The sequence below is a fragment of the Scomber japonicus genome, chromosome 1 (assembly GCF_027409825.1).
Source record: "Scomber japonicus isolate fScoJap1 chromosome 1, fScoJap1.pri, whole genome shotgun sequence".
Classification (NCBI taxonomy): domain Eukaryota; kingdom Metazoa; phylum Chordata; class Actinopteri; order Scombriformes; family Scombridae; genus Scomber; species Scomber japonicus.
In genome coordinates, this window is record NC_070578.1 from 39,401,507 (window position 1) to 39,425,984 (window position 24,478).

A 24,478-nucleotide genomic window follows, 5' to 3' on the forward strand; every position below is an offset into this window, starting at 1 on the left:
TCAATTTCCCGCACACCAAAACCTACAGACACAATATCATCTGTTTGATAGTACCAGTTTTGTTCAAAAATATACTTAACAATCCCTTAGCCAGTAACAACTGCACATTTCATATATTCATATATCATTAACTGGACACATTTATGTACAACTTCAAATTATATGTAAAAAACTTTTTACCACATCAAAGTTCAATACAGAAGAGCCAAATAGTTCCAGCATACTGAGGTTCACTGTAACTTACCTCACATCAGGCTTTTAGAGTCTCTGAGACTGTCTGTGTCTGCTTTGGGTTTTATACTTGAAATCGAAAGCATTTCACACCTGAACAACCTGTTTCTGTTGACCTTTCTTTCTTTTCAGTTAGCTTTGCTTTTGTTATCATTGAATATTAGTCTAGGGTGTGCTCAACTCTCCCATCCATATAGTTTTGATGATAGAACTCTAAAATATTAGCACATTTATTTCCAGCCTCTTATTGACAACACATGCAGATTATATTTGGTTATGAAGGTAAAATCAGGTTGTCTAACAGACAAGATTCAGATGAACAAAATATGGCAGCAATGTTTCTTTATGCACACTATTATGTGCTGATTGATAATAATGACTTTACATGTAGGAAAGCACTACCCGTACACACTGTGGAATGCAAAGAGAGACAACAGTGTTTTGGGCGTTTGTTGTGACAAGCAGGTTGGTCTGGTTTTATATTTTATACTCAACAGTTTCATTTGACATGCCAAAACTTTATCTTGATGACATTTAGCAAATAAATTCATACATTACTTTTTTTGTTTCATTTTATTTAAGTTGATGTTGCATGCATGTCAAATCTTTGTACTTGCTGTATCTTAACATAAAATTAGATAAAGTGAAAGAGTTACAATTAAAATATAGTAACTAGAATCAGACACTTTCCAACTCAGTAGATGTCATGTTGAGAATCTGAAGGGGTTTTCTACACCAGCACACCTCCAAACCATAAACCAAATGAGTAAGAGGGTATTTTCCATGTTTTATGTTTCACTGTTATATTTATTCACAATACTTACAGACATAAAAAAAGAACAACAGAAACCAGTTGTTCAGGTGTGTGAAATGCTTTCGATTTCTATTTCAAGTAGAGAGAGAGAATCTACTGATGTCCATGCAAAAACATTTTCATTTTATTTGCTTAGTGTTTTAAATGTGTCTGCAATACTTCTGGTGCTAACCCAATTCAGTGAAGATTAATGGGATTTCATTTGTGGAGGTCACAGAAAGTGTTTTTCAAGAAAGTGTGGTGAATAATCCACAGAAAATACTGTGAAAAAAAACAGTTGAGAATGTGTCCTGTGGATTTTCCAGAGTAAGTAAGGATGTTTTTTAGAACGACATGAAACTGATAAAGTCTATTAGATGTCACGTTTTAATACAAATATCTCAAAAACTGTGACGATGAAACAAAAAATAGAGAGATATTCCAGCATGTAAGAATAACCCTCCACATACCTGTATGCCACTCTGTGAATCCTATTTTCTAGAATTGTGCCTTAATTTTACAGAATTTAAATCTAATCAGTCTGTAATACTGATAAAGTCTATTAAATGTTTTAATACAAATATCTCAAAAACTGTGACGATGAAACAAAAAATAGAGAGATATTCCAGCATGTAAGAATAACCCTCTAAATACCTGTATACCACTCTCGTGTGAATCCTATTTTCTAACATTGTGCCTTAATTTTACAGAATTTAAATCTAATCAGTCTGTATGCCAGGTATTATGTTTTAATTGTAATTCTTTCACTTGATGGACTGCAAGTACAAATATTTGTCATTCATGATCAAACTTCTGAACTTAAACATCAACTCAAATAAAATGAAACAAAAGTAATGTTTAAACTGATTTGCTAAATGTCATCAAGACTTGAATCCTCGTGGTTGGAAGAGCTGGCAAGTTTTTACATGACAAACTAAACTGTTGAGTATAAAACATAAAACAAGAACAACCTGTAAACTGTAATAAATCTGTCAGCTGTTATGCAAATAAAACATATTTTTAGTCTAAACTCCATTTAGTGACATAGTTTGAATATCAGCTGAAATATAGCTTTCAGTTATTATGTTTTACTTGTAGTTCTTTCACTTGATGGACCTTTATGTGGAGATACTGCAAGTACAAATATTTGTCATTCATGATCAAACTTGTCATCAGAACAACCTGATGACACATCAAACATCCAAAACACTGTTGTCTGTCTTCACATACCAGTGTGTGGGTGGTGCTTTCCTACATGTAAAATAATCCTTATCAATCAATCTGTCAGTACACTGAGAACTACAAGGAAGAGAAGAAGAGAATCATGGCTCCTAGTGAAATTTTCCACAGAGATATTGTTTGATAACAGAAACGGGTTGCTCAGGTGTGTGAAATGTTTTCCATTTCTATTTCAGGTGGAACTATTTGGCTTGTCTGTATTGAACTTTGATGTGGCATAACTTTTTTAAATATAATTTGAAGTTGAAAATAAATGTGTCTAGTTAAAAACGTGCAGTTTTGACTGATTAATGGATTGTTAAATATGTGTATTACTAAACGACCTACTACTATCAAACAAAACAGATGATATTGTGTCTGTAGGTTTTGGTGTGCGGGGGAATGAAGAGAAAAGAGGACAACAGTGGATCCAGATAGACGAGAATCTACAGGTACATCCCTTTGTTTGTGTGCTGCTGCTCTAATTTCTTTCTCTTTCTCTCACCACCACAAACACAGATCTTTATCTTCACTAAATTGAATTTGTCTTTTACTCATCATCCTCCTTAACAGACCTTTATGTGAGATATTTATGTAGGTATTTAGTTGATACTTAGCCTATTTCAATACAAGTGTTAGAATATTGGATAAACAGAGAGAGTCTCAAACAACATGTCAGAATATAAAACAAGAACTTTCTTTCATCTAAAAGCACAATGAGAGAGACTGGGAATGTCAAAATTAAATTGACTCCTGAGTCAATAAGTAATAGAGAGTCAAGAGTCCGTTAAACTGCTGAATATTAGTTATGATGTCTAATAATAAGGGATTGACAGCTCCACAGGACAAATACTCATACTTTAACATTCAGATTTTTAAAACATATTCTCATCTTGTTAGATCTGACCTAAGTTATTAATATATGTAAGACTGTGCTCTCTTTAAATACAGAATATGACCTCTTAATTTCCCATTTGAAAAGCTGAACTGTAGATTTAACAGTTGTGCCCTCATGTGGTAGAAAGCTGAACTGCTCAGCATTGTATCACTATGTCTTGGTTGCATTCACTGTGTGCTGTTCAAATGGTGACGTAGTGCTGAACTATTTATTCATACAACAGATTTAGCCTTTAATCTACTATATGTTTTATTATTATTAATAATAATAATAATAATAAACTTTATTGCAGACACAGGTCCATATAACACAACATACAGTAAAAATAGTGATAATAATATAATATACTTAAGCACCAAATTACAGAGAATCTACTGATGACCATGCAAAAACATTTTCATTTTATTTGCTTAGTGTTTTAAATGTGTCTGTAATACTTCTGGTGCCAACCCGATTCAGTGAAGATGAATGGGATTTCATTTGTGGAGGTCACAGAAAGTGTTTTTCAAGAAAGTGTGGTGAATAATCCACAGAAAATACTGTGAAAAAAAACAGTTGAGAATGTGTCCTGTGGATTTTCCAGAGTAAGTAAGGCTGTTTTTTAGAACAACATGAAACTGATAAAGTCTATTAGATGTCACGTTTTAATACAAATATCTCAAAAACTGTGACGATGAAACAAAAAATAGAGAGATATTCCAGCATGTAAGAATAACCCTCCACATACCTGTATGCCACTCTGTGAATCCTATTTTCTAGAATTGTGCCTTAATTTTACAGAATTTAAATCTAATCAGTCTGTATGCCAGTTATTATGTTTAATTGTAATTCTTTCACTTGATGGAATTTTATGTTGAGATACAGCAAGTATAAAGATTTGTCATTCATGATCAAACTTGTCATCTGAACTTAAACAACAACTCAAATAAAATGAAACAAAAGTAATGTTTAAACTGATTTGCTAAATGTCATCAAGGCTTGAATCCTGAAAAATTACATGGTTGGAAGAGCTGGCAAGTTTTTACATGACAAACTAAACTGTTGAGTATAAAACATAAAACAAGAACAACCTGTAAACTGTAATAAATCTGTCAGCTGTTATGCAAATAAAACGTATTTTTAGTCTAAACTCCATTTAGTTATAATTTGTGTAAGTGACATAGTTTGAATATCAGCTGAAATATAGCTTTCAGTTATTATGTTTTAATTGTAGTTCTTTCACTTGATGGAATTTTATGTGGAGATACTGCAAGTACAAAGATTTGTCATTCATGATCAAACTTGTCATCTGAACAACCTGATGTCACATTAAACATCCAAAACACTGTTGTCTGTCTGTCTTCATATTCCTGTGCATGGGTGGTGCTTTCCTACATGTAAAATAATCCTTGTCAATCAATCAATCTGTCAGTACATTGAGAACTACAAGAAAGAGAAGAACAAATAGTTTAGTGATTTTTGATAAGCTAACAATGATCTGACAATGATCATAATCATGGCTCCTAATGAAATTTTCCACAGGTATATAGTTTGATAAGCTAACCTCCAGATTCTCAACATAATTTAGATTGCTCATTACAGTTATTGTTTTTAGATGATGGTGTTATAGAAACATTTCTGCCATATTTTGTTAATCTGAATCTTATCTTTTAGACAAGTGGATTTTACCTTCATAGCCAAATAAAATATGTTATATCAATAAGAGGCTGCAAATAGTTGTGCTAATAATTCAGAATTATATCATCAAAACTATATAGATGGAAGAGTTGAGTACACCCTAGACTAATATTTACCCATTATGAAAACAAGCTAAAAAGAAAGAAAGAACAATAGAAACTGGTTGCTCAGGTGTATGAAATGCTTTCGATTTCTATTTCAAGTATAAATATCAAAGCAGACACAGACAGTCTCAGAGTCTCCTGAAGCCTGATGTGAGGTAACCTCAGTATGCTGGAACCATTTGGCTCCTCTGTATTGAACTCTGATGTGGCATTTCAACTTTTTTTAAATATAATTTGAAGTTGAAAATACATGTGTCTAGTTAATGATAGAAAATGTACAGTTTTGACTGATTAATGAATTGCTAAGTATGTGTATTACTAAACAAACTACTACTGTCAAACAAAACGGATGATATTGTGTCTGTAGGTTTTGGTGTGTAGGAGAATGAAGAGGAAAGAGGACAACAATGGACCCAGATAGACGAGATCCTACAGGTACGTTCCTATTCATTAACCACATTTAAGGGTAGGTTTGTCTCTTTGTTTGTGTGCTGCTGCTCTCATTTCTCTCTCTTTCTCAAAGTTAACAGTTTGCTTAGTGCCTGTATCATGAAAGTGAGTTTTGAGGACATCTGGGAATCTGGTGATGCAAAATGTAATTCTCCTGCATTGTAGTGGCATAGAGAAACTGAAGGAGACATTAGTTAACTGTGTAAAGACAAGAAGATTACATTCAATTTGCTGCTATTAACCAGCTCTGAGGCTTTAATAAATGATGAGGAATACATACGATTGTAATGAAAAATCAATCAATTATCTTATTTTTTTAGAAACTGAACCAGATGTATTTATCAAATGTATGTAATAGAAAGACAGTAGATAAGTGGTGTTGGTAAGTGAATGTGTGAATGTGTAATATGCCAAAGAGAGGAGCAACAAAAGCAAAGGAAGGTGTGGTGCAAGGGGGAAGTCAGCGATAAGGTGAGGCAGAAAGGAATGAGGGTGAACAATACTCAATGCATTCTGGAAGAACAGGTGCCAGGCACACCCACTTGCACTACTTTCATCTCCACTTACCGGCACTTGAAGGGAGACAAAACCCAAACACAGCAACCATGAGGAAAACACAAATCTAAGGGCCATGGCAAAATCAAAGGGCCATCACACTGCATACTAGAGCTATGTGTGATGTAGCTTAAAACAACATTGTGGTACTTAAAATTCAAATTTTATTTTAACAGGTTTAATGTAGTTTGGATAGTTCTGTCATTACTATTGTCTTTCCCTCAGAGTTCATTAACTATCTAACCCTAACCTCTCCAGTGTTTCCCCCAGAAAACTTTCTAAGCCTGGTGGTAGGTTGGAAGGGTGGCCCACCGGCAGCGAAGCATGTTTTTTTTTTTGTGACAGGGGCCTGACACAGGCCAGCAACTGACTGATAGCAGTGTCCTATAAGTAACAGATTCATGACGTTGTAGAATTTAGAGGGTGTGATTCCACACTGACTTGCACTAAATCAATGTTAAAAATGGACTAATAATCAATGTAATCACAAGACATTTATTGACAATAATTAAGCACCAACTATAGTCTCACAAAAGCGCCACTCTTGAAGTACTGTTCAACACTAATGTTTTAATACAAAAAATACAATCAAAATAAATAAATGTTTGCACCTATAACTTAAGTAAAATCCTGATGGCACGTGAATCTTAATGCAAGACTTGTAATGCTGGTCACATTGTAAGATAAATAACAATAAATGAAAAAAAAAAACCTCAAAAATCAACCAAGAGAGACTGACCACTCTAAAGCCAAGGGGGATAGAGGCTCACTGATATTAAGAGGTATGTATCATTTGGCCTCTCCTACTTCTTGTGGCACATTGTATGTTGGATCCATAGGTTGGATCACTACATGTCATCCTTCTGGGTCTTTAAAAGAAGACTTCCAGGGCTTTCTGGTCCATCTCAGCCATGGGGGTCCATTTATTTTGATCCTAAGGCAGGCAGCAAGGCTTTTCCCTTGCAGCCCGTTTCTTGGTCTATTGAAAAATAATCACATATCTGACATTAGGAAATGTATACATACATAAACTGCTAGCGGAGAAGTGTAAACAAAATAATCATAGTGTATTATCCTGTTCTTTGACTTTATTAAAACAGGTAACAGCATAACTTATCTAACACTGAATGTAATAGCGGTGTTCTACTACTAAACCAATGTGAAATTAGTGCACTTAATATTGTTAATATTTTCACGTAGTACAAAACAAACAAAATAAAACCATACTTGATCACGCACAGCCATCCGTTGAATTTCGGGTCCACAGACCGATTTTGATTAAATCCGGCACGGAGAAGGCTGCTCAGGTGAACCAGCGGGTTTAACGTCTCCACCTTTGTTAGTCCAACTTCGGAAGAAAAATCAAGTAGCCTAGTTTGCGTGTAGTTTGTGGGGTGTGGGGTATTATGTGATAAAAAGACAAATGACCTCAGACCCGCCATGTTTTCACGTGTTAATAAGTTGTCGCCATTGGACTTTCAACTTTTTTACTGGGGTATAAAAAACTATTTTGAATAAATAAATAAATGATGCTTAGCCTGGCGGTGGGAAATTGGGGGTGGGAAACCCTGCTCTCTGTAGAAATCTGTGATTGCTTATTCTCAACCATTATTATTATTATTGGACACTATAGTGGAACACTCTATGTATTAATATGTCTTGTTGTAATTTACATTATCTAGTGAAATGAGTCATTTAGGAGGAGGTTTGAACACTTGCAGGTCATTGTATGTCACATTCTTATTAGGAGCTGAGCCCCCCTAAAGGTCTGATCCTAGAATCGCCCCTGGTTTTATTGATCTGATTCACGGCTTTCTGACTGTCAGCGCTCCCTCTCTTCATTCACTCTCTAGCTCACTCGACCACAGCATCAGTATATCCGATGTTTCGGTTTAACCCTGGTGACCGTGTTAAGTCGTGACTGTCTCACATTACAAAATATGTTACGAGAGGTGAATGACTCTTCTGGCACAATTGAACTTTAGCATAACTTAGATAGTAAACACAGATGAGTATTTAAAATGGATTAAACTACTAAAGGCTTTTAAGAGAACACCTACGTGAAAGTCGCCATTTAACACGGTAATCAATGAAGCTGAAACACCGACTCTGTGACTACCTCTGTATCCGCTTACTGATGGGACAACTGTCCTCCGTTTAGTGTCTGGACCTTTTATACAGAACAGAGGAAAAAAGTATCAACTGACAAATGACAGCAAACTATAACAGAGGTTAACGTTAATTTCTCGTCCTCTGCTCTGTCTCTGCGGGGGCGGAGCTGAGTCCTCCGTATGCATCAGAGACAGAGTCTTGCAGCAAGCAGCCAGTGACCAGACTGCCCACTGCTGCTGATGAATCTCTTGCTTACTGCCCAGTAGGACAGAAGTGTTGTAAAAACTGTTGTGCTGTACTGCTGATGTGGGTTAGGGTTAGTTTGGAGAAACATGATCCAGCTCACATGTAGTAAGCTGGATCATGTTTCTCCAAATTGAACCTGGTCTGGAGCAGGTTGGCAGTGTAGCCCAGGATGTTGTGGTTATCAACACACAACAGTTAAAAGTGAGCTTTTGTCTTTTTGACATTGGTAATGCTAATCCAGGTATAAAAAGGTTACAGGATGACACACAGTCCAAATGATTAAAGTTCACTAAAATGTATTAAATTAAGTTTTTACAGTCTCTGTAGTTCTTGAAATGAAACTCCGATAGGCTCCAGCTTTACAATATTCTCTTTCATCTCTCTGCAGAACCAACATGCAGTGCCAGTCATTCTACTAAAATGGACAAGTATGAACAGGTGAAGAAAATTGGGAGAGGTGGATTTGGAACAGCCAACCTCGTCAAATCTAAAGAGGATGGACACCAATATGTCATCAAGGAGATACATGATGAAATATCTGAAGTAAGCACCAAATGCATAATGTTCCACTATTTCATTCCACTATTACAGTGTTCATTTGATCTCTCCTTTACTACTTTGCTCTTTCACATGATCTGTTCTCACTTGGACAGATGTCGACTGAAGAGAGAGAGAAAGCTCAACAAGAAGTTGAAGTCCTTTCCAAGATGAGTCATCCCAACATTGTCCAGTATAAGGAGTCTTTTGAAGGTATGAATGATCCAACATCTTAGCTGTAACGTCGAAGAATCACAGAGATCATCGACTGCGAAGATATCCTGATACACAGATATTTGGCTGTATGTTCCTTATGCTGTATAAAATATCTTTTAGAGGGCGACTGTCTGTGTATAGTGATGGACTACTGTGAAGGTGGAGACCTCTCCAAGAAGATCAACTCTCAGGAAGGAGAACTTTTCTCAGAAGAGCAAGTTAGCTCTCAACTATTGAAGTTAATAATTCATGTTTAGGATCTGCCTGTTAATCTTTAGGATCAAACTGTTCAACATGTGGATACAATTCATCATGTAACACTTTCTATTTCACTTCACTGTATTTAAAATGTATTTAAAATCTTGTCATGTCCTTATATACGGTCGCCCATGAAGTTGGAATACAATATTTTTTACTTCTTTCCATGAAATGATTGTGAAAATGTCATTTATTCTTGATAGATAAAGTGTAAATATTCTCAAAATTGTGTTTGACATTGCACCTGGTCAAAGGTGATTACTGATGTGTATAATTAGAAAATAAAAATATTATTATGTATTATATATTCCAACTTTATGGGCGACCGTGTCTTATTTCCTGGCTTTTTCGGTCATTATAATTACAAATGATGTGTATAGTTCAAGTTGATACTTTAAATGTGTCTTCACGTTCCTCTGTCTTTCTTAGATCCTGGACTGGTTTGTGCAGATTTGTCTGGCACTAAAACACATCCATGATAGAAAAATCCTCCACAGAGACATCAAACCAGAGGTATTACTTCATACATCACATGATCGTGCCTCAGTGATGATGCATTTTTATGTGTATTTTATACCTTGATGATAATGACATCACATTTCTCTTTCTCTTTTATGATGTCTGCAGAACATATTTTTGACTAAAGATGGGACTATACAGCTTGGGGACTTTGGAATTGCAAGAGTGCTGAACAGGTTTGTAAAATATTGTGGATCTGCAGATCTCTGTAGAGTCAATATTAAAATGGAAATAGTAAATCATAATACAGTCGGATTTCTATTCACATCTTATTTCTAGCACTGGAGATCTGGCAACAACATGCATAGGAACAAAATGTTACTTTTCACCAGAGATCTGTGAGAAGAAACCATACAACAACAAAAGGTAATAACTTGATGCTCTATATTGTTTTTGTCTCTTTATGGTGTAAACTAAAGTTTACTAATAATCAGGTGGACAAGTTCTCTCCTCACTGAACTGACTGTAAATCATTCAGGATTAGGTGATGACTTCTAGGAGATGTTAAAATATATCTTCTCTTTACTGAACACACCTGTTTGTTAAGCAAATATCCCTTTTAGCTTGAAATCACTTTTATGTATTTATCACTTATTATTTATTATTATTTATTATTGCTCATGTTTTAGGATTTTTTTAAAAGGGTTATTTAATAGGTTTTACTTGAATGGTTTTATGTAGCAACAACAAGGCCGCAGTTCGATGATTGACTTTGTAGTCGTGTCGTCGGACTTGCGGCCGCATGTCTTGGACACTCGGGTGAAGAGAGGGGCGGAGCTGTCAACTGATCACCACCTGGTGGTGAGTTGGCTCTGATGGTGGGGGAGGATGCCGGGCAGACCTGGCAGACCCAAACACATTGTGAGGGTCTGCTGGGAACGTCTGGCAGCGTCTCCTGTCAGAGAGAGTTTCAACTCCCACCGGGGGAGGCGGGGGACATTGAGTCCGAGTGGGCCATGTTCCGTGCCTCCATTGTTAAGGCGGCTGACCAGAGCTGTGGCCGCAAGGTGGTCGGTGCCTGTCGGGCCGGCAATCCCCAAACCCGCTGGTGGACACCAGCGGTGAGGGATGCCGTCAAGCTGAAGAAGGAGTCCTATAGGGCCTTTTTGGCCTGTGGGACTCCGGAGGCAGCAGACAGGTACCGGCAGACCAAGCGGAGCGCAGCTAGGGCGGTCGCTGAGGCAAACACCCGGACATGGGAGGAGTTTGGTGAGGCCATGGAAAAAGACTTCCGGACGGCTTCGAAGAGATTCTGGACCACCATTCGACGTCTCAGGAGGGGGAAGCAGTGCGCCGTAAACACTGTGTACGGTGGGGACGGTGCGCTGCTGACCTCGACTCGGGACGTTGTGGATCGGTGGAAGGAATACTTCGAAGACCTCCTCAATCCCACTGACACGCCTTCCGGTAAGGAAGCAGGGCCGGGGGACTCGGGTGTGGGCTCTTCTATCTCTGGGGTGGAGGTCGCCGAGGTGGTTAAAAAGCTCCTTGGTGGCAGAGCCCCGGGGGTGGATGAGATCCGCCCCGAGTTCCTCAAGGCCCTGGATGTTGTGGGGCTGTCATGGTTGACACGACTCTGCAGCATCGCGTGGACATCGGGGGCAGTGCCTCTGGATTGGCAGACTGGGGTGGTGGTCGATCTTTTTAAGAAGGGGGACCGGAGGGTGTGTTCCAATTCTTTCCTCATCCTCGCTGGTAAGGTCTATTTGGGGGTGCTGGAGAGGAGGGTCCGTCGGATAGTCGAACCTCGGATTCAAGAGGAGCAGTGTGGTTTTCGTCCAGGCCGTGGAACAGTGGACCAGCTCTATACCCTCTGCAGGATCCTTGAGGGTGCATGGGAGTTTGCCCAACCAGTCCACATGTGTTTTGTGGACTTGGAGAAGGCATTCGACTGTGTCCCTCGGGGAATCCTGTGGGGGGTTCTCCGGAAATACGGGGTATCGGACCCCCTGATAAGGGCCGTCCTTTCCCTGTATGACCGGTGTCAGAGCTTGGTCAGCATTGCCGGTAATAAGTCGGACTTGTTTCCAGTGAGGGTTGGACTCCGCCAGGGCTGCCCTTTGTCACCGATCCTGTTCATAATTTTTATGGACAGGATTTCTAGGCGCAGCCAGGATGTGGAGGGGGTCCGGTTTGGTGACCTCAGGATTGGGTCACTGTTTTCTGTGGATGATGTGGTCCTGTTGGCTTCATCAGACTGTGACCTCCAACTCTCACTGGATTGGTTCGCAGCCGAGTGTGACGCGGCCGGGATGAGAATCAGCACCTCCAAATCCGAGGCCATGGTCCTCAACTGGAAAAGGGTGGAGTGCACTCTTCGGGTCGGGGATGAGATTCTGCCTCAAGTGGAGGAGTTCAAGTACCTCGGGGTCTTGTTCACGAGTGAGGGAAGGATGGAGCGGGAGATCGACAGGCGGATCGGTGCGGTGTCTGCAGTAATGCGGACTCTGCACGGATCCGTCGCGGTGAAGAGAGAGCTGAGCCGAAAGGCGAAGCTCTCGATTTACCAGTCGATCTTCGTTCCTACCCTCACCTATGGTCATGAGCTTTGGATAGTGACCGAAAGAACAAGATCGCGGATACAAGCGGCCAAAATGAGCTTCCTCCGTAGGGTGGCTGGGCTCTCCCTTAGAGATAGGGTGAGAAGCTCAGTTATCCGGAGGGAGCTCGGAGTAGACCCGCTGCTCCTCCGCATCGAGAGGAGCCAGATGAGGTGGTTCGGGCATCTAATCAGGATGCCTCCCGGACGCCTCCCTGGTGAGGTGTTCAGGGCACGTCCCACCGGTAGGAGACCTCGAGGAAGACCCAGGACACGCTGGAGAGACTATGTCTCTCGGCTGGCCTGGGAACGCCTCGGGATCCCCCGGGAAGAGCTGGACGAAGTGGCTGGGGAGAGGGAAGTCTGGGCTTCCCTGCTTAGGCTGCTGCCCCCGCGACCCGACCCCGGATAAGCGGAAGAAGATGGATGAATGGATGGTTTTATGTAGCTTATTATATTTTTTCTTTACCTTGTGCTTTAATATGTCCATGTTTATTTAAGAATACATGCAATATTCAACTATGTGCAGTATGAAACTCACCTGCCTCATTGAATACTTATGTTATTGTGTTCACTGTTTGGTCCTGTCACTGTGTCATGTATGTTGTTTATGTGCAGCTGTATTCAACACTTTTAGCCCAAGACAAAGTTCCTTCAGGACAATAAAGTTAATACTAATTTATTTAATTTAAAGTAATCTTGTCAGGGACAACAATGGCCATGAGTCCAGAACTCTATCATTCAATAACTCATAAAGTCTGATATGTTGTGTTTTTTAAATATAATAATAACAATAACTTGCAGCTCAAAGTGCTTTATATTTGAATCGATAAAATAAGAACAAACAAGTACAACAAGTAATATTCAAAAGCATAGAGGGACTAAACTATATTTAAAAAAAACCTAATTAAGACTAGTTCAAAGCTTTGCCGTAAAGGTACACGGTCGCCCATAAAGTTGGAATCATTTTGTTGTCAGACACAATTTTGAGAATATATACACTTTATCTATCAAGAATAAATCACATTTTCACAATCATTTCATGGAAAGAGGTAAAAAACAATTATTGTATTTCAACTTTATGGGTGACCGTGTATATTTAAAGTTCTTTTTGAAATATGTCCACAGAGGTTGCCTGTATAGTTTACAGGGTGTTCCACACTTCTGGTGCAAATATGAAAGCAGCTTCTCCTCTTCCTTTGTGGAGCTTCGAACACGATAAAATGATCAGCTGTGGAGGATCTCAGGACTTTCTGTGGTTGATAGGATTTTTTTTTTTTTTTTAATTCAAAATCAATTCTAAAAGAAACAGGAAGTCAGTGCAATCCGCTAAAATGAGAGTGATGTGATCTCTTAGTTAACATACTGTTGGGTTAAAAATGGCCGTACTTTGGCAACATTTCTCAGGTGGAAGAAAGCTGCCTGGGTCACTTTACTAACATGGGGTTTAAAACGAAATATCTAATCTTTTCACTTGAGATTTGGTCTGATGAGCTCCTGACTTTACTAAAAATGGCATTTCAGTATAAAATCAACGTATCTCAATTTTGTCCTCATTCAGTTTTAAAGAGTTTTCACTCATCTCATGACTTACAGTATGGAGGACAGACAGGCAGTCATGTAGTGAAGGCTGTCTGGGTTTGTTGGCTCAGTGGAGATTTATTATTGGGTATCGACTATGTCATATATTGGAACGTTGTTAACAAACTTAATCCTCTCAATCTCAATGTCAATTTATTTTTTTCTCAGTAATGAAACTGAGATACTGAGAACTGATCCCAGCCTGTCTGTTTGTCTGCTCTCTCCTCTGACTTTCAGTGATATTTGGGCCCTTGGCTGTGTCCTGAATGAAATGTGCACTCTTAAGCCTGCAGTAAGTATTCTGTGTGTGAGCTGTTCACTAATTCATGTAGATTTAATGTATCATAAACAGTATTGCAATGTTCTCTCACATAATGATTTAGATCTCTTCTCTGTGTGTCTAATGGTTGACAAACAAGAATGGGTCATCCTTTCTTTCCTCTTATTTACTGCAGTGGTTATAACTAAATGTGTTTCCTCTCAGTTTGAGGTTGAACCTTGGGAGCAGCCATATCAGAAGATCCTTCGTGGCTCGTACTCTCCTGTGTCTGATCACTACTCCCAAGAACTGTGTTCCCTCTTGGCACAGCTGTTGAAACGTGACCCTGAAGAGAGACCCTCAGTCAGCAGCATACTGAAGGAACCTTTTCTCTGCTGCAGGATACAGAAGTTCCTCACACCGAAGGTGGAGAACACAGTTAGTTTGATACAATCTGAATTTACATAAAGGAAATTGTCTTCAGTCACAAATAATTTATTCTCTACTGATTCCAGATCATTGCTGAGGAATTTGGCCATGCTTTTCTTCACAGGGCAGGTAAGGAAACTATTAATCTCTATAAATAATTATCTGCATATAAATGGAGAATCTGTTGGCAAGGAACAAGATTTTGATATTGAAAGTGTTCTGGTTTCCATTTATGTGTTTGGTTTACTGTAAATAGTGTATGTAGAGAGTAGGGCTGGGCGATAAAACGATAACGATATGTATCTCGATAGACACGTACTCGATATCAATAGAAAATGTGTTCGATAGAACGTTTCGATAGAACTTTTTTTTTTCTCAAGAAACCTGCGTAAATTTAGCCAGAGCTCTCTCTGGTTATGGGTTTAAATCGTTGCAAAGCAAGCTTGGTTGCATTAGCAAAGGCACTTGTCATCTGGTGCCTAGCAACGAATGAGCAGTGACACGCTAATAGCCACTTTGAACACTGCGGCTTTTACTACGGTGCGGCTAATGCATGTTTTTTTTTTTTTTGTTCGTGGGTGTTGTTGTTACGTACTTTATTATTTTTTCACTTTGCTTCATGTTTGATACACGTTGTTGTCCGACTCGTTCACAGGAGAGAACGGGAGAGTTCGCTCAGTAGGTTTTAATTCAAAGTTTTCCAATACAAGATGTACAATGACAGGTGCGAACGAGGTAATTACTCCAGTAAAAGTAAGACTTAGTTTAATGACTTAGAAGTCGCCAAATGACTTACTTTAACGAATTTCGTTAGTTTATATAATGCAGATTTGTAAAATATTACTTTTATTAGACACAGTCACAGACAATAAACTTAGCATTTGATAATTGTGGTAGCAGCGGTGCAGCAGATGTAATGAAGTCCACGCAGCACACTTGCAAACTAATATTAAGCCTATAGCCTATTCATTATAAATCGATGGACATAAATTTAGTTCTTTTGCCTTAATAATGACAAAATAATACACAAAAATGGTCGGATTGGGAACCCATATGCATAATGTCTCCATGTTGCATTTAGTGTTGCTTGAAATGACCAGGGCTCAGCTAGTGTTGCCTTTTAAAAAATCGTCGATTTCCCGGGATTCCCTGGAAAACTGCCTCCCTCAAGCAGGGTTCACTTGCTGGGGGTAATATTGTTACATGCACCAGGGCAGCTTTAAAACCAGAGAAGGTCAACCAGCTGGTGTTCTTAGCACAAAACCTTGAGCTAAAATAAATAGTTCAGATGTTACAGATGTATAAGTCTACCTCAGTTTTACTTTAATTTATTTTGTTTATAAAATACTGCATATATTTTTTTAAATGTTATTGTTATTAACATTTTTGCACTAAACTTGCAGTAGAAAATATCATTGTTCTTCTCATATCAGGTTTTGCTATGTTTACACATGTTTGCTACATTTGCACAGGTTTGCTATGCACATGTTTTTATAACACTTAATAAAAACCACTTTATTATTGATAATTGTTCAGTTTTCAACTGTGATTTTAACATTGAACATATGTGTTGACATGCATTTTTCCTAAATGCTTATTGCCTACAATTAGAGTAAGGATTAAATAGGTCATACAATATTTCAATAATTATCGATATCGACCAATATGAAACACTTATATCGTGATAGAGATTTCAGCCATATCGCCCAGCCCTAGTAGAGAGTTAAAGGAGCAGAACTCATTGGTCCAAGTGTCTTCTGTCCAGAAACATTGACCTGTAGCTGATGGGTCCCAAGATTGGTGCTTTTATATATACAGTACTGTGCAAAAGTCTTTGGCCGCCATTAGATTTGTTGTTTTAGCAAGGCTATAATGATCATATATAATTAATTCTCAGTCTCTTAATTAGAATACAACCAGAAAATACAGGAAATGTGTGTGCAGCATTAAAAACACAGAAAAAATAGAAAAGAAAACAGCTTCTGTTGGCTAAAGTAGCAAATATTTAGTGTGACCTCCCCTTACACTTGAGCAATAGCTGTTTGATGGTGGTGGCCTAAGACTTTTGCATATAGCAATGTCTTGTATCACTAACACAGCTTAAATAAGTATGCCAATGGGAGGAGAGGCTAGGAGGCTACTAGAAGGATGTTTTGCCCAAAAGTGTTAGAAATCTGTTATAAAGTATAATGGGTGTGTTGAGAGGGTTTCAAATGGCCACCATTAGATATGTTGTTTTAGCAAGGCTATAATGATCATATATAATTATTTCTCAGTCTCTTAATTAGAATACATCCAGAAAATACAGGAAATGTGTATTCAGTATTGAAAACACAGAAGGGAAAAAACAGAAAAGAAAACAGCTTCTATAGGTTAAAGTGGAGATATTTAGTGTGACCTCCCCTTACACATGAATGGAGCCTTAATTAATAATAATATTTAATAATTAATGTTAAATTTTGTGTACATAGTTCCTGTACTTATGTTTGTTTGATGGTGGTGGCCTAACACTTTTGTGTATATGTATATACATACATGTATATTTATTCAACCAGCAAGTTTTTTCTTGACTGGAAATGACACAGACATCTCCCAGAAGATAAGACAAGAGACAAGAGGCATCATTGTGGGAAAAAATATTTCTCAGCTTTTATTTGCATTTGAACAAAAAGTGGCATGTCCAAAATTATCTATAAATTATTATTAATTTCGGGCTTGACTGTATATACTTGTGTGTGTATATACATATTTATATATACAGTGTGTGTGTGTGTGTATATGTGTATATGTGTGTATATATATATACACACATATAATATATAACATGTAATATATATACAGTATATCAGTACTTTCTGGTGTAACTATTCTGTGTTTCTACGTATCAAATCATTTCTCTTTCCCATTTTATCAGCCAAAATTCTGCTCTGTTGGACACTGAGACCTGTATCTATTTATAAAATCATGACTGGGAGACAGACACCCGTTTGACATGGGTTTTTTTCTTCACGAAAACAAATATTTAAAAAAAAATATTTGTAGAAACTAAATATTAAAAGAATAAATACATTTCTATATCTAAGCTCACGAGCAGGCCAGGCCTGCAAGTTGAGAGCAAAACACTCAATTAGCTAGTCAGCATTAATGGCTCATCAATAGTCTATTGTCATTAGCTGCAGACACAGCTGGAGCGCAGTGCATGCTTTACACCACTGTTCATAAGACGTTATAGTGTGGACGCTCACATCATTATCTTTATAGTTAAAGTTATCATTCTTAGTGTGGAGCCTTTTACAGACCTATAACCATATGCAGATCCAACCTCTCTCTGTATTTTACTGCTGTATAGGACACACACAGCCCACTGTTCAATGAAAGACAATTGCGCTAAGGTGCATTAACAAATGCTCAGGCAGAATATTTAGGTTACCAAAGAGTAGCCTACTTTGTCAATTGTTTGAACTGATTGTGCTACAGTATGACCACCACCAGAATACTCGAAGATCTATAATGCTAAAAAAAACAATCGCCCCATATTACATATTCATTAAGAAAAACTACTAAATGGACACCGCTCTTACACATTTGAAAGACGCAGCTTGCATATTTTTCGCAAGTGATGTCAAGTTTGCACATGTTTTCCACACACCCAGGCCCACAGAGTCAAACATATGAAGTCAAATAAGGTTATTCATTTTTAAACTGATTTTTTTCTCTTCCCCAGCCCTTTTCAACTTTCTCTCCAAACTTGGACTGGAGAAATTTTATCCCAACAAGCTCACTCTTCGCTCTCTTTTGGAAATCAACAAAAACAGTATTTATGATGAAACTGTTGAATCACTTGAGAAAATACCATGGTGCTTTCTCAGGAAACTCTTTCAAATCAGCGCAGAATGCAGAAACTTTACACAAGTATCAAACAATGATGAGGAGAACAGTGATCTGTTTGACTTTGACCTGCTCACTGCAGATGACTCTGATGACAACAAGGTTAACCCTCTCGACCTCATAGTTGCACTCTTTCTTTGTGCTGACAGCTTCTTGCAACAGGAAATTACCCTCAAGATGTCAATGTGTCAGTTTTCTGTCCCACTGCTGTTGCCTCATGGCAATAACAGTCAGTCTACTCTGATGCTGTGGGCTCTGAGAGACATCGTCAAAGAGTGGCGTCCAAAGGATTTGTCTGAATCAAGAGGATTTGTTGAAGATAGCATTGTCCAAGCAAATATACCATTCTTTACCTTTGTCAGGCTGAAAAACTGTAGTCTCTCCAAGTCACAGGTGTTGAATCATGTTCTCAGTCGTGGCCAACAGAATCACAACATGTTCATACACAGAGATATGAAAGGAGGAAGACTTAAAAGAGAAATAGCCAATGGTTTGGTCGAGGTTTGCTGGTGCCTTCCCTGTGGCAGAGAAAATCTTGACATATTTCCAGGACCAGTTGCCTTTGCCAATCTGAGAGGAGACATTTATGAGTCACTGGCAGAATTCAAATTGCTTTTTCAAGTGTCAACTGCTACCTTTGTGTTTCTGGACAAAGTTGAAGAAAATGAGCTCAAGATTCTGACTTCTCTTCAAGATGTGAAATCCAAAATCTTCTTGGTTGTTAATTTCAAGGACAATTCTACAGAGGACATGATGTCTGTCAAGAAAATACTTAAAGAATTAAAGCTTTCAAAGAGCAGTGTGGAAATTAAAAACTCAATCACAAATGTTGCAGAGTTTTCAGAGAAACTTTGTGTAGCCATCAAGACTTCACTGCCAGATGTAACACACACACTGAACATTGTCAGTATGGTTGGAAAAGCTGTTGAGCTTGGTCTATCTGTCGATGAAACCACAAGTGAGGAACAAAAGAAAACAGTTGAAGAGATCATGGTCGACATTGAGGGGCAGAGTATACCAGACTACAAAAAGCGACATCTTCCTTTGCAGGGAGATAACTGGAAAAGATTGTCACAGTTAGAGAAGGAGGAATGTAGATTGAAAACTGGCGACTCAGGCCTTGAAGAGTATAAATGCCAGCTACAGGAAGAAAAAAATAAAATGAGTGAGGAGCAACGAAAACAAAAACTGTCTAAAGGAATGCAGAGTTTCATTAAAACCGTATCCACAAGTGACAAAGAGAAAAGAGATTTTTTTCTTAAGTGGATGAAACTCAAACTTAATGCACATTCACAGAGCAAACTGACTGGTCTGCGCAACAAGTTCAAAGAGCAGTGTGAGAAAAAAGACATCAAACTCATTGAAAAGTTAGATAAAGATTTGATGGAAAGCTCTTTAGGAGTAGAGCATTACATGAGAGAGATGGGACTCATCTATGAGTTCTCAGTTAATGGCTCAAGAAACACTGCTGATGAAATATCTCGTCTCCCTGGTTTGGCTGCTGAAATGCTGTTGGATGGATTTCCTTTAGAGATCTTGGATGGAGATGCTTCCAATATCCCAGAGAGATGGGTGACAGATGTGCTGATGGAGCTTCACAAGAAGGTTGGAGAACAGAGCAGACTGTTAGTACTGACTGTGCTGGGTGTTCAAAGTACAGGGAAGTCAACACTCCTCAACACCATGTTTGGTGTGCAGTTTCCTGTCAGCAGCGGCAGATGCACAAGAGGAGCTTATATGCTCTTCCTCAAAGTTGGAGAAGATATGAAACATGAGTTGAACTATGATTTTATAGTTCTCATCGACACAGAGGGTCTAAAGTCTCCACATTTGGCCCAACTTGAAGACAGTTGTGAGCATGACAACCAGATGGCAACCTTTGTGATTGGTTTAAGTGATGTCACCATTATTAACATTGCAATGGAGAACTCAACTGAAATGAAAGATGTTCTGCAAATTGCAGTTCATGCCTTCTTAAGAATGAAGGAAATTGGGAGAAAGCCAATTTGTCATTTTGTGCATCAAAATGTTTCTGGAGTTTCAGCTCATGAAAAGACAATAACAGACAGAAAGCATCTTCTGGATCAGCTCAATCAAATGACACAAATTGCTGCTGATATGGAAAAGAAGCCTTCCATTAAAGCATTTACAGATGTGCTGGACTATGACATGGACAAAAACAACTGGAACATCCCAGGACTCTGGCATGGAACCCCTCCGATGGCACCAGTGAACACAGGTTACAGTAAAGCTGTAGCAGATTTAAAGAGAAACCTTTTGGTGAAAACAAACAGAAGCAATGAAGTCTCACAGATCCCAGAGTTTCTAGAATGGATGAAAAGTCTCTGGAAAGCTGTGAAATATGAGAACTTCATATTTAGTTTCAGAAACACTCTTGTGGCTCAGGCCTACGACAAGCTTTGTAAAGAGTTCAGTCAATGGGAATGGCAGCTCAGAAAAGAAATCCTCTCCTGGCAACAAGAAGCAGAGTTGGAAATCTTGAATTCTGACAATGAATCTCATTTTCAAACTTGGCGCACACTGGTTGATTCAAAAAAATTAGAGTTCTCTGAAAAAATAGCATCTGAACAAAAAAAAATGAGAGAGAAACTTAAAAACTACTACAAGATGAAAGACCAGCACATCAATCTGATAGAAAAATACAAAACTGACTTTTTCAACAACATCAGTCATCTTGCTGAGGAAATCAAATATTCAGCAAACAGTAAATTGGACTGTGTTCTTGAGCTAAAAATTAACTCAAAAAAGGCTCAAGACATTCAGAGCGAATACAGAGGCAGGATTGAAGAAGAAGTCATGAAGCTCCTGAGTGCTTGTAAAGGCTCCACACTGACTGATGAACAGCTGACAGACGAGTTTGAAAAGATGTGGACTGAAGCAACTAAAAATGTGTCTGGCCTGAAAGAACAAGATATCGCAGTAAGCATTCTCAACCAGTTGAGAAAACATTTCTCAAACTGGACTGTAAATGAGGAATTCCAAAAGATTAAAGATCTCAAGGAAATTGGGAAGGATAAATTTAAAACCAAACATAGTCATATAGACTCCTATGTGGAGAAGTTAAAACGTTTGATATGTGCAGAATTGCAAGCCTTTGCTGACAGTGTCATTGAGTCTTGCACACGGTTTGTGCTTGATAAAGCAAAGTCAAACACAGATTACCAAGACTCTTTTACAAGAGATCTTCTTGAAAAAATTAATGAATCACTCGATCAAAGCTACAAGAATCACAAAACAAATGCAAAGTTTGAGTTTGACCTGCAACTTCACATTTGTGGCATTGCCTCAAGGGAATTCCTCAAAATGCACCAAAAATTCTTGTCAGATAAAGATCCTCGGACTCAGCTGGAGAAAAAGAAGTCTCAATACCTGATAGATTTTCTTGACTTGTACAAAGATAAAGATGATTGTCAGCGCAAAGCAGATACTTTTGTCCAGTCTTGCATCAAACCTGCTGTGGAAGAGTTCATCAATAGATCTTTGGGAATACACATTGTGGATACAATTAAAGGTTCTCATTCAGAAGTGTACAGCTCCCGCTCCTCTTTCCAGTACAACATTCAGGAAGAGTTACTGCAAAAGGATGACTTCAAGAGTTTTGTCAAGTACATTAATAAGTATGAAATATATGTTAAGGATTGGATACTTCAGCAAATTGAGAAACAAATGTCAAAGGACAAAACTTTGTGCAACCTGAAGAACAATAACTTTCAAGTCATACTTGACAAAATCACAGCAGCATTAGAGCAGGCCACAAAAAGACCAGATGGTGTTCAACTGCCAGACAACAATGAAAGCATCACAGAGCTCATCAGCAACATGCGGAAATATTTGATTGAAGACATCTCAATCTCAGAGGAGGATGAAAAAACCGCCTTGTTTCAAATCAGAAGCACATGTCATCCATTTATCAATAGCCTCAAAATATCAATAGAAGACTTGAAAGAACAGCTTCAGGAGGAATTCTCAAAGTCTGAAGACATCACTGAGACTCTGAACAAACTTCCAATCAAACCACAGGATGAGCTTTTCAAGCAAGTGTTTGGTTGTGGAAAGCAATGTCCATTTTGTAAAGTTCCCTGTGAGGCTGGAGGCAAAGGACACGATAAGCATCATGCAGCTGTTCATCGACCAAAAGGTCTTGGTAGATATAGGAATGTAGAGACTGAGAAGCTGATTGAAACACTGTGTACAACTGATGTGAATGGTACACGTAAATTTAAAACCATGGAAACAAAATGGGAGCCTCATCCTTACAAAAAGTATTACACGTACTATCCAGACTGGCTCATTCCTCCAGATCCCAGTATAGAGGCATCTGACTACTGGAAGTATGTACTGGTACGATACAATGACAGATTTGCTCAAGAATATGAGGCCAAACCAGCTAATGTTCCATGGGCCTGGAGGAGAATCACAAAGCAACAAGCACTGAAGGGGTTAAAAGATGCCTACACATACAAACGTACAAATGTTTTTGAACCACGTGGGTCGATTTTGAAAGGATTCAAGTCGTTGAGAAGATGAAAATATAAAAATAGTTATGTTAGACAGTTAAACCGTTTCGATACTATTTCTTTTACTTTTATTATTTTGTCATTTATTTTACACATTTTTTTCAAGATCTACTTTTTGGTTTGTGATCATACATGTTTTGTTTCATTTTTTAAAGTTTGAATATATTCTCAAGTGAATAATGACTCATATGTACAATTATGATACTGATGATGACAATTATTTTTTGTTTTTATGATCACAAATGTTTTAGTTTTTTCTTTGTTCATATTGATATATGGCTATGTGAATAGTAACCAGTGTGTAAGATGATGATGATGAAGATGATGATGATGATGATGATGATGATGATGGTGATGAAGATGTCAGCATGGTTCATTCATTGTTCACAGTTAACTTTCTAATGGTTACTATCAGTCAATGAATAACAAATATTGATACAACTGACTTTTGGTTCTGCTGTTTAGAAGTTGAACATGAAACAAAGAAGAAAGAACAGAAACTATTACTCACACTTTTAAATATTTAACATATTTTTTAATTGTTTATTTTATTCTTTTAAATAAAAATGTGATGATGATGATGAAGGTCTACAGTATGTAGTTCACAGGCCATGTAATGAGATGATTCTTTGTAACACATTTTCCATTTATATTATTACATTACATTTATTATTATTTCCATTATAGTTTTATTCTTTAACATTTCTTACAGATCATAACATGCTACAATGAAGAAGTTATTCATGTTTTCTTGCAGAGTAAATTAATTGTCATCAGTTCAAATGTGTTCATGTTGATATAAATTACTTTTTGATTCATGAACAAATACTGAGACATCCTTTCATGTTTTAATGTGTAACTTTTTTCATTATTTTTAACAGATGATGATGTGTTGAACAAGTCAAGTTAAACACCAGAAAACAGTTTTGTTATTATATATTTACATTTATTTTTACTTTTTACAGTTTAATTCTTTAATATTTTAAGTTTTTTAAATTTTTCACAGTTTATTTTTTATTTTACGATGTTCACAAAGACACATGGCAAATATGATGATGATGATGAAGTACAAAGACCATGTGAAACAGATGTTTTCTAACATGTCTATTATTTTATATTTTTTGTTTAATTTCTAATAAGAACATGTCTTGTCTATTTTACTCTTTTTAATAAGATGTGATGCTGATTTGTAACTTTAAAAAAATATTTTTTCTGTATTTCTGTTTTATTTTACTTTACTTCTTAATGAATACAGTTTTATTCTTTAACATTTTAACTTTTTTCATTATTTTTGAGATAAAACTGTTTTGTGTTTTGAAAATATTATCATTTCTTTATATTTTTTCATTTTACTTTTTAATGAGTACAACTATATACATGATGATGATGATGATGAAGTGCAAAGACCATGTGAAACAGATGTTTTCTAA

The 24,478-nt window shown here is 37.6% G+C and overlaps 1 protein-coding gene across 1 annotated transcript; it reads left to right on the forward strand.

The window, feature by feature from the left end:
* Positions 1-8,704: 8,704 nt before the first annotated feature.
* On the forward strand, positions 8,705-23,058 carry LOC128368167 (interferon-induced very large GTPase 1-like). Its single transcript, XM_053328970.1, has 10 exons — positions 8,705-8,827; positions 8,938-9,034; positions 9,158-9,255; positions 9,725-9,808; positions 9,923-9,990; positions 10,094-10,180; positions 14,172-14,226; positions 14,419-14,619; positions 14,709-14,751; positions 18,347-23,058. The coding sequence occupies exons 1-10, from the start codon at positions 8,705-8,707 to the stop codon at positions 23,056-23,058; spliced, it is 5,568 nt and encodes a 1,855-aa protein (XP_053184945.1).
* The last annotated feature ends 1,420 nt before the right edge of the window (positions 23,059-24,478 follow it).